We start from the raw sequence: 11,004 nt of genomic DNA, 5'->3' as shown, positions 1-11,004 counted from the left end.
CGAACCCTAGTGGCCGAAAACCCTAGAGGCCGAATTCCTCCTACCCTAGCCTCCTACTTGTTCGTCAAGTCATTTAGGGTTTTATACATTCCAGAATATTCCTAAACCCTAATTCCCTACAACTATAAATACCTCTCTTCATTCAACAATTAAAAGTGACACACATATACACTTTCAAAGAGAAAAATATTTAAGCAAAAATTATTTGAGCCTTAATTCTTATTTTACAAATTGCTTAAACAAAAGTTGCGCATCATATTTGTTAATCACTCAAAGAGAAATCGTTATAGGATACTAAGTACACAAGATATTATACTCACTCGCATAACGTGAGATTAGTATTTATCGTTGTACTTTTCTTATTAACGTTAGAGCAATCTAGAGTATTTAGCGATACTCAATCTGAGTTATAATCATATAGTTGATTATACGAGTGGATTGATAATTTTTGTAATCCGTAGAAAGGTACTAAAAATTATTAATCGAGAATAGTGGACGTAGGTTTCGACTTGTGAAACTGAACCACTTCAAAAATCCTGTGTGTGTGTGTCTCTCTCTCTCTCTCTCTCTCTCTCTTTCTTTATTTTTGTTATTTCGATTTTGCGTTTATTATTAGTAAATTAATTAGTTGATTTTAATCAATAAAATCAAACAATTATTTTACATCATATAGATCGAAAAAGTAGGCATCGTTTTTAACCACTTCAAAAATCCTGTGTGTCTCTCTCTCTCTTTATTGTTGTTTTTCTTCAGTTGTTTTACCTTTATTATTAGACGAACTCGAAATAGGGATGCCCATAGACTAGCTCACGCTATTCCATGGTACTAGGGTAGACGTATATGGGTGGACGAATATGCTCAAGCTAGTGTTGACGCTTTTTCTCATGATATGAATGAAATGATTTAACCCCCACGGGGGTTTCTCTCGCAAAAAAAAAAAAAAAAGTATGAAGTTGTGAGACTAGTGACTAATTAATTACTCTACAATTTCTTGTACCTCAAAAAGACAAATAGTCAATGTTAAAGTAAAGCATCTCCGATAGAGAAACTTAATCATCTTAAAATTTTAATTCCAAAAGCCGATTTCATTAAGATTATATTTATTTGGTGGAATGCATGGTTCCATAGAAATGACATTATTTTTAATGATGTTCATTTTAATATTAGCAAAATTATCCTTTTATGTAATAATAGCATCAAGATTTGGAATGAGACTAGACATGAGGATCTTAACAATCCTGATAAAGACATGTCAGATAGAAATACTACTAGTAAGGAAGAAATTTGGTGGAAGAAACCCAAAAATGGGTTTCTAAAGCTAAATTTTGACGAATCAAAAATAGATGGTAATAAAGCTGCTATAGGATATTCTACAAGAGATCATAATGGTCAAGTCGTTTTGCTAGGAGCAAAAAAGTGCGGATCTAATAGTATTCTTGTTGCTGAAACTCTCGCTTTAAAAGAAGACATTTTAGCAGCTAAATACTTAGGAATCTCGAAGTTAATTGTAGAAGGTGATAATTTATGTGTTATCAACTCAATCCGTAGTACTTGGGAGATTTCTAGTATTATCAAGGATGTAAAATTAGATCTTTAGTTCTTTGATGAAGTGATAATTAAACATTGCTTTCGTGAAACCAACAAAGTTGCCTACTTTATGGCTTCTATTGGACATTCAAGTCCAACTCTTTCGAGGTGGTTTGAAAGCCGGTGGCTTCAACTTACTCTATCATTCGAAAGGATGAGATAGGTTGGTCCTACCTTAGAGGATCAATCTAGTTTTATTACCTAATAAAAAAAATTTAAAAAAAAAAAAAAAAAAACATCTCCGATTCACTGAAACGCTATTAATTATCCCCAATTCTTATTCCAGACCAAGGTATCCGTCTTATTAATAAGACGGATACCATATTCTCTCACAAAATACCCATTTAGGGTGAGTGGAGAAGCATATGGGGGGTCCCACCTTTGTCCCCTCTACCCATTTCCTCTCACACAACAAACCGTCTTAAAATCCGACCCGTTTTAAGCAAGACTTACTCATTAATTATTATAAGTGTGGTGAAGGTTTGAGCTTTGGTTCACATTGGATCTCAGATCAAAACTACTTACTAAAATAAAATTTTGAAGCAACTAGTCTTGCTACAAACAGATTATATCCATTTATAGCTAAAGACGGATCAAATAGCTTGAAAATGGTGACATTTTTTACCCCCATCATTCCACTTGTTACTTGTCCTATTAGGGATGTGAGATTATATTTAGACTGTCTTTAGTTATAGACGGATATGTACCCTCTATAATCAATTTTGTGATTTTGAAGCTATGATTTTATCGCCGTAGCCTTTTAATTTGCCAAATCGATGAGAATATGGAGACCGTAAATGTAGAGACTGATAGCCCATGGGTTGCCCGAATTTTAACTATAGGGCGGGTAAGGACAAGGTTCAGTGGCCCATTATTCTAACTATAGGGCGGGTAAGGAAAACTTGGGCCAATACTCAATCAAAGGTGTGATGATATAGACCGGCTGCTTGGATTTGAAAAAATGCAACATGAAACAGCAATTCTGCTTAATATGGCGCGCCATTAGCGGTGAATATGTTTTTGATCAACCAATCTACAAGGATAATTCATGCAAAAAAATTACTGCAGACCTAGACCAACTCACTGAAAATTAAACTACTGTACATGAAATCTACTGGATGATTGTTACGTGATTTCAATACAAAATATGGCCCGCAAAGGTAACGACGACTGATTCACGACAGGAGATGATCAAGCCAAATATCGAAACAGCTGAGGATTTTCCTTGTCCCGTTCGATGTAGTCCCGAGTGATCAAATCTTCAATCCTCTTCTTAATTGCCTTGAAGTCAGGCTGCAGATGACAAAAAACAAGAGTCAAAGAAAACATAAAACAACGTTATGCAGTACAAGGACAAAAAAATATGTCAACTAAAGTTGACAACTGTTGTTAAAGGCAGTCTCCCTATTTTAACCATAAGTGAATAATAGATATGGTTGATTCCACGATGAGATTAGAAATATTAGTAAACTACTAAATTTTAACAGGCATACATATTCATAGGACATAGACATGAGTAACTAAGTCAAAAACTATTCGAGGTGAGATTAAATACACCGTAGCTATTCACGATATAAAAGAGCTGCTATCAGCTATACAGTATACACAGAAACTAAAACTATCGCTTCTGAAATTACCCAATATGATTTAGAGCAAATTGTGCACTGTAAAAAGACTACAACACTACACAAGAAAGATAGCTAGCACACTATAGAAAAGACGGGAGAAGGGGCTTTGTGCATAATAAGAAGACTACAACATTACACGAGAAAGATAGCTAGCAGACTATAAAAATGACTAGGGAAGGGCATCCTGATTGAAGTGTAGGAAGAAACTATGGCGTTCAAGTTGGTTGAAAGATAGTGCTATGATGTGAACAGTATTCCTTACGCAGTAGTGTGTATTAAGAGAAGGGTAAAACTTCACATGTCTCCGTGTAAACATTCAACGCCAGGTTGCCATTCATCGTATAGACAATCACTAATAGTAAAACATTCAATACCAGGTTGCCTTTCATGTTTCATCCGATGACTTGAGAAGAAGAAAATAAAAAAAATCCGTTATCATTTCCTAAAGTTCTGCCAAACAATTTTACTAGGACATTCAATACATAGTACAGCCTTAATATGTATCAGTTAGTAAAGCCTTTAAGTTCCACAATCAACATGGTACTATTGAATCAGAGTTGAATTGACATGCATCCAACTTTCAATGGCCCACGATCAACACCACTTGCTACAGAAGAAACAGGAAGACAGCATACCTTAAACATGCGACTGAGCTGCTCAACACACTCAGTGATCAATTGCTGATAACCAAGCACCTTCCGACTTTTCATGATGCGCACAATAGAAGCATCAATAGCATATCGTCGATCTTTATCAACATCCTCAACAACCTTTTTCCTCTCATCCACCGGCGGAAGAGGAATCTGCACATAAATGTCAATGAAGGACGAATCAGTCTTACTAAAAATGACCTAATTACTTCCGAATGCGAGTAACAAAAGGTCAAGTATTGGCGCATATACCCTTATTCTCCTCATTCGGTCGGTAAAATTGGAGTTGAAAGAAAAGTGGTCAGTGGTGGTCACAGTTCTTGAGCTTGGGTCTTTGATAAGAATCTTATATTTTGCACAAGATAAGGACTGGAGAACTCTAACCAAGTCTTCATCTGCCAGATTCAGCTGAGTTGCAATTTCAGAGTAACTCAATCGATCTGATGCATTAAAAAGCATCAGAGCAGCCGCCTGAAAAAAAGAGTAACATGATGGGGGTTAATGTCATATAGCAGAGCAATCTAGCAATTACTCCTTAGAAAAGACTTGCCTGATATGTTCCAACAATCAACTCAATTGTTTTTTGACCGAACTTCCCACTAATGTTACAGCTTCCCAATGAGTATACCCAAGTAAGCTTCCTGTGTTTGGTTTTTGTCTGATAAAATTGCTTAAAAACTTCGACACACTTCACCTAAAACATAAGAAGCCAGCAAAAGAGTTTAACATGAATAATGTTATCTGATAATAATCGAATACACTATGGAATCACAAATTTAAGTACGTATAATAATATATCACAAACTACCATCTCGTCAGGAAGGCTGAGATCAGAGGACTTATAGCTAGGCCAGAACCCAGTGGTAAGAACAGTTACAGTTAAATCAAGACCAGGACTGGTATCTGGATTTTGCCCGAGATATTCCTCGAAATGAGTTTGATTTTCCCTTGCCAACGTCAAATCCGTAACCTGCATAAAAGAGAGTAAAGCATTTGATAAACTTCAGCCCACGTGTGTACACTAGTTAGCTACAGGGACGAAAGAAACCAAGGAACTAACCATTCCCTCCATCTTTGAGGTGAACTGTCCACCACACTGTTGCTTCAACTTGGTCAGTATACTTCTCTCATGATCATCGTTCGCACTCTTGTCAAAAAGAAGCCGTCGAGAGAGCTTCTTTCTACAACACATGAATGAAATACAACTATCAAAACTTTCCAGGGAACAAAACCAATAACTTTAGAGACATGGCAAAAAAAAATCAAACAGCTCACCTATAAAATTCAGCAAATAGATCTTTATCACTCACATAAGCTAGCAGCTTAACCACCTATACAGATCAAAACAGTTCTAGTAATCAAATATTTGAAAATAAAAATAAAAATAGATCAAATAGAACAGCAAGCTACCTTCTCAAGAGAATCTTCAATTGCTTCATCGCTTAGTTTCTCACTACCACCTTTTTTAAGAATATTATCACAAAATGTTGCTAGCAGCTCAGCACTAGAACTACCAGCAACACCCTTGTTCAAAAACACTTCAAAAGCTTCCTTTAAAGCCTACAATTAAAACATAACACAACGAATGTCAACCTTAGATGTTCGCACCGTATTACAAAGCCTGCAATTTTTGTTTTCAGAAATTACACCTTGTGAAAGATGGTATGGCTTTGAAATGAATCAGTCACATAAGCCATGAACTTGTCATGCAACTCAATAACTTTTCGGACGAAAACCTGACAAAAGTAAAAACGTCAACCCAAAGATCCACACAAATTCAAAAACTAAGGTTGAAAAAAAAGATTAGGTTAGGTGGCATGCCTGCTCATGTGAACTTCCAGCATTTTCAGCCTGTAAAGAATGTCGAGTAGTAATTAGTTGAAAACTTCAAATTAAAATTTGAATGTTCTTAAATTGGGAACTATATTGTAGATACACATAAAAAGCAAAATGGAAATCATGTGTGTGGAACTCCCACCTTGCTCAGTGCAGCATCCTCAGCCTGCTGTACCAAAGCTGTTCCCTCATCAGTAATATGCTGCAAGGAAAAGGCATTTTCCTGTTAGAAAAACCATGTCTATAAACTCAACACTTGCTCAATGGAATTGATGGATATGCAATACCTGCTTAAAGATACTACCAATGGGGTCCAGTCCCTTGGGAACTTTACTGTAAAGCCTGTACATCCTGGAAAGGTCGTCCACCTAACCAAATCCACAGAGCAATAGATAAAGTTCAACTGTCAACAATCTTATCTACTATTTATAAGAAATATCACCAAACAACAAAGTCGAATGACCTTGTCGTCTTTAAGTAGTGCCCGACATCCAGAATTCTCCTTCTCCAGCAATTGATTTTCAAAAACCAATAACAGCTCAGTTTGCACTTTCTGTGAACCAAAACAAAAGTCAGCAGTGAAGGCACAAAACCAATCAAAATCATAAGGACGTCCTCAAAACTCACAAAACCGGAGAAGCTTAGGGCAGAACAACCCTAAATTAATATGATAAAATAGACCAATTAAACTCACCTCCAAAAGCTTCTGTTCACTGTTAGAATGTAAGTAATGGTCCACCCTATCCTTTTCCTTTTTCAGACATTCCTCAGACTGCATAGCCAGAAATAATAACTTGTAAAGCACATAAACCATCTACAAATCAGAATGATGCAAATAAATTGTTTCAGGAACCTGTTACTTGCCTTGAGCATATATTCTGGACATGAGTCCTCCAAAATCCAGCTTGAGGCCTTTCTTGAATAGTAAGCAGCAGTATCTTCAAGCATAGGTGTTTCAAAGTCAGTTTCATAGTGATCCATTGGGCCCATCCCAATATCAACATATATATCTAGTACGTTCTTCAACAATGCTCTGTCAATTTGCCCGCCTTCTCTTTCTACATCAATCTATGTAAGAAATAAAGTCAATATACCAAAAAAAAATGTGTATTGCGGCAAAGGACCACAACAAATATTCAAGTACCAAACATACCAAGGCTATAACAGCATCCTTTGCCTTGCCAGATATTTCTTGATAAACCTGATTAATTTAAAAAAAGAAAACTAATTACCATAAAGCTTGAAAATATGCGAATTATGCATTGGACTTAAAAAAAGAACAGTTAACAGAAAGAACTGTTTATATGGTTAATAGAGAAATAAGGAGTCCTTATTGTTAAAATTAGTTTCTTTTCACATACCAGTTCGCGAAAGCAAGTGTATCCAACTTCATTTAATGAAGGAAAAGATCTACGAGCGATAAAATAGCGGTCAAGATAATGGAAGAAGCGAGACAGCCATCTAACCATCACTTTGTGATTTGACCATCTATTCACAAGTTCCCTCAACATAAACTCATCATGCTTCTCCCTCAACGAAGGCATGACCTGAAGAGCCCAACACGGAAAAAATGTTACAAACTTACAAAGATGAAGTACATAGGATTATAGGAGGGATTCTCACATCTCCCATAATGTACACAGAAAGCAAAGAGAACGGGTAAAAAAACAATGCACCCACTTATGAGATATGCTTGTTAGAAATATGTGCATGCTCAAACTAGCACATAAACCTATACATTATTTTGTCTGAATGCAGCGGCAGTTGATAGCAGCATTAAAATGAACACCTGATTGATTGAACATAATAAGCAAATCCAGCCTCTAAAATGCTTATCAACAATAACACCCTAATGCATAAAGGACTCCAGACTGGGGCGGTGTAACGGGGTCAAATGTAAGCAGTCACGTAGGCCGTAGCATAAACTCTAATGATATAGGTTGTTTACGGATGACCGCCAACGAATATTGTGTCGATAATTGCATAAGGTGTCAGTCAATCACTACTTCCCAGTACAAAAAGCGCAGTTTAGTGATACATTTTATTTAACTCGTCATATAGCCAAACTACAAAATAGTGATTATTTGGCTCCACTGGAAGCGAAAAAACAATAAATAATCACATAAAAGATATCAAAAGTTGTAAGCTCTGACGATAAGGCTGGTATTACAAAATATTGTAAATGCTTGACCTGGACCAATGCGAAATAACTCAACTAAAACCACCCACCCAAAAACGTGCAATCCCAAAAACCACCCAACCGAAATGACCGCACTCAATATCACCCATATTATTCGAGATCATCACATATGAGTATATGACTAATGATATACCCAGACCCCAACCCCATCTTAACTCCGACCCGTAACATTACAAATAACAAAAACACCACCACATGGTGACACAATTAACTCAACCCGTAAAACTCCAAATGACCCAGAAAAAATCAGGCCCAAACCCAAACTGAACCGAATAAACTTGATCCAGTCCAACCTGAAGTGCATAACATAATAATATAGCCCCATCCCCATCTTAACTGACCCGAGGCTTGAAGTCTTGAACTACTCGAGTGACGGGGTAAGTAACCGTTGCAAAGTCCACAATAAGGTTAATTCCAAAGCTAAAGTAGAACCTTTCTCCAATATGAGACTATATGACAGCAACAATACTTACTTGGACAAGAAGTAAAGGTAAAATCACAGCTTCAAGGAAAGATATATATCCAATATCCAAAACTCAAGAAGGAATGTCCACACAATCACTCGTTCATCTTAAACTTAAATGGAAAAACAAATGAAATCCATACAAATCAGCAGAACACCAGAAGGGTAAATATTCTCACCGAATCTTTTAAGTAATCTACAAAAGCCTGTTTGTAGTTGTCATATAGCTGCTGAGAATAATCATGTGGAGGTTTCTGAGTGCACATGTTATAGATGGTCCTGCAAGAGTAGACGAGACTCGGTAACATGCGAAAGGAGTAAGACAAATCAGCAAAAGGAAATTATCACAGAATCACAAGCTATGTACGTATAGAGCATCATGTAGTCCTCCGAGGTGAATGGAGGCTCGGGCAATACTTCCAAAATCCTCTTTAACTTTGTAATTCCCTTCTCCATGAACTCCCATCCTTGCTCAAGCTCTATGATCTTGCGGTCAGTCATTCCCAATTCTAATTAGCCCAATCACTGCCACAACATCAAATACCGTAGGTCAGATCTAGCTTCAGCCAAAATGAAAACAGAAAATATCCAACCATAAAGCACTCCACATCTCAGCAAGTTCTCGTATTTCGAACAATACAAAACCTGAAGTAATACAATGACCATGTAAGCGTTCCACACAACGCCACCTTGGAGCATAGCCACACAAACATCTAAGAGAACCAATTTTGTTCTAGCTTTAGAGAGAAAACCCAATTTTACACCTACAATAACAAGACTTTTATACAAGCACACCAATTCGCCATCTCAAATTTTGGTCCCACGTTCTTTAATCTACAATTAAAAATTTAAAATTAAAAAAATCCCTCTCCCATTTGCACATTTTACCACCCACTTCAAATGAAGAGTTTGCTATCTTTTGCTCCTCCTGAGTGCACATGGAGATCTATTCTCCATTTAATTCTTTGCGAGAGCCTAAAAAACTGACTAGGGCCTAATTTGTGTATTCAACAATGATGACTATTTTGAAGAGCACCTAAAGGGTTCCATGAAGAGCCCGTATTCTACATGATCCAACTCATTTGCCAAGTTTTAAAATGACAGTTTATCAACGGAGCGCCCAAAGTCAGCAATTGAGCATAAACACAAAGCAGTTCCTAGATTTGTTAGTCATGACAGTATCTCACGTAGCCACTCAGATGTTCCCCACCACAGCAAACCTAGGTTACATTTACATCCAACTCATACATCACAGTCAAAAACAACAATAAAACATCCCTAATTTAGTAATTACACGGTCACATAAAATGTACCAATCTATGTTACTCCGACTTGGATGCAAGTGTTTGACTCGACATAGAATTGTAGTATTGAATAAGCTTATTTTGTGCAAAAAATTTCAATTTTTTGGTCCAAAATGAGGTGTCATGTCTTGTCACCCGTCAAATCTTGGACTCCGCTTCTAAGAAGAGATTCTTCAACATTAATGTCAAGGATGTTTGGAACACCATTTAATCCATGCCGATTCATTGCCCAATACGGGATATCGAGGAACGTTTAGCTCAAGTGTTAAACAATAGGAAAACGCTGTTGCTTGACTATGTGAATATCGGACGCGCCACACAACCAAAGTGAAATGTCGCAGTAAGCCAGTAACATCAGTATCAATCCTAGCAAAACCCTAGACAGACGTCATCGAAGACGAAGTTTCTACATTATTCCCCAAACACATACAAATAAAATCAAGCATAAACACAATATGCCACTACTTCGAATACACACGCAATCGAAAACTTCAAAACCCTAAATTTCACCACAAATGCATCAATAATAAACATTCAAATCTATTGCGTGCGAATTTAATAGCTTAATAATCCAAATAAATAAGAAATTCGCCAGAAATATTCGAAATGTCAAGAAAATGCTAGAAGAACAATAATCAATCAATCATTCAGGTACGCCGAAATTGAATCGACAGCGTATAATGTAAGATAATATTAATCGAATTCAAGTGAAAATACGGGAGTATTGTAGAGAATTCACCTTGAAATTACGAGAATTGAGTTCGCAACGAAGATCGAGAAAAACCCTAAAAGAATCGACAGAGCAAAAGAGGGAAAGCGGATTTTGTTTTTGTTTTTTTATATTTTGTTGGCGTCAAATAGTAGAGCAAATATTGTTAAGTCTAATTATTAAGGTAAGCAAAGTACTAATCCGTACTATTAGGAAGAGTTGACGGCATGAAATAGTAGTAGAACTAGCTTTTGAACCCGTGCCCGCACGGGCGATCTTCAAAATTGCATTATAATAATACTTATATAAAGAAAATCATTTACGCGTTATTAATCGAGTATAATCAAATAACTATTTTTATATCCAACATCATATTATTAAAAAAACTATTTATATCATAATTAAACTGAATCGACCTGAACTAAACTGAACTGAAACATAATTTATAAAAACTGGAATTAAAGTAAAAAAAGAAGAGGGTCTAAGTGGCCACTACGCCACTTCTAATTCCTTAAGCCTACATACTCTAACAGCCGACTCCTCAGGGACCCTAATCAGATTCTCTTCTCTTCCAACTTTCTTAACATACCCGGCCCCTAACAATGATCGGCCAACTTCCAACACCAA

The 11,004-nt window shown here is 36.5% G+C and overlaps 1 protein-coding gene across 1 annotated transcript; it reads right to left on the bottom strand.

Moving 5' to 3' along the window:
• Positions 1-2,549: 2,549 nt before the first annotated feature.
• Positions 2,550-10,621, bottom strand: LOC141596617 (cullin-1-like). Its single transcript, XM_074416822.1, has 20 exons — positions 10,408-10,621; positions 8,732-8,889; positions 8,544-8,643; positions 7,063-7,248; positions 6,855-6,902; positions 6,566-6,769; positions 6,396-6,473; positions 6,165-6,254; positions 5,989-6,069; positions 5,844-5,903; positions 5,687-5,716; positions 5,515-5,601; positions 5,276-5,425; positions 5,141-5,196; positions 4,926-5,046; positions 4,674-4,835; positions 4,416-4,559; positions 4,118-4,336; positions 3,851-4,018; positions 2,550-2,880 (listed from the first exon to the last, which is right to left on the bottom strand). Exons 2-20 carry the CDS (start codon positions 8,863-8,865, stop codon positions 2,779-2,781), a joined length of 2,220 nt encoding a protein of 739 aa, XP_074272923.1. The 5' UTR covers positions 8,866-8,889; positions 10,408-10,621; the 3' UTR covers positions 2,550-2,778.
• Positions 10,622-11,004: the final 383 nt, after the last annotated feature.

This window comes from Silene latifolia, chromosome 8 (genome assembly GCF_048544455.1).
Source record: "Silene latifolia isolate original U9 population chromosome 8, ASM4854445v1, whole genome shotgun sequence".
In the NCBI taxonomy this organism is placed as follows: domain Eukaryota; kingdom Viridiplantae; phylum Streptophyta; class Magnoliopsida; order Caryophyllales; family Caryophyllaceae; genus Silene; species Silene latifolia.
Note: the sequence above shows the minus strand (reverse complement) of the source record. Positions and strands in the feature narration are given on the sequence as shown.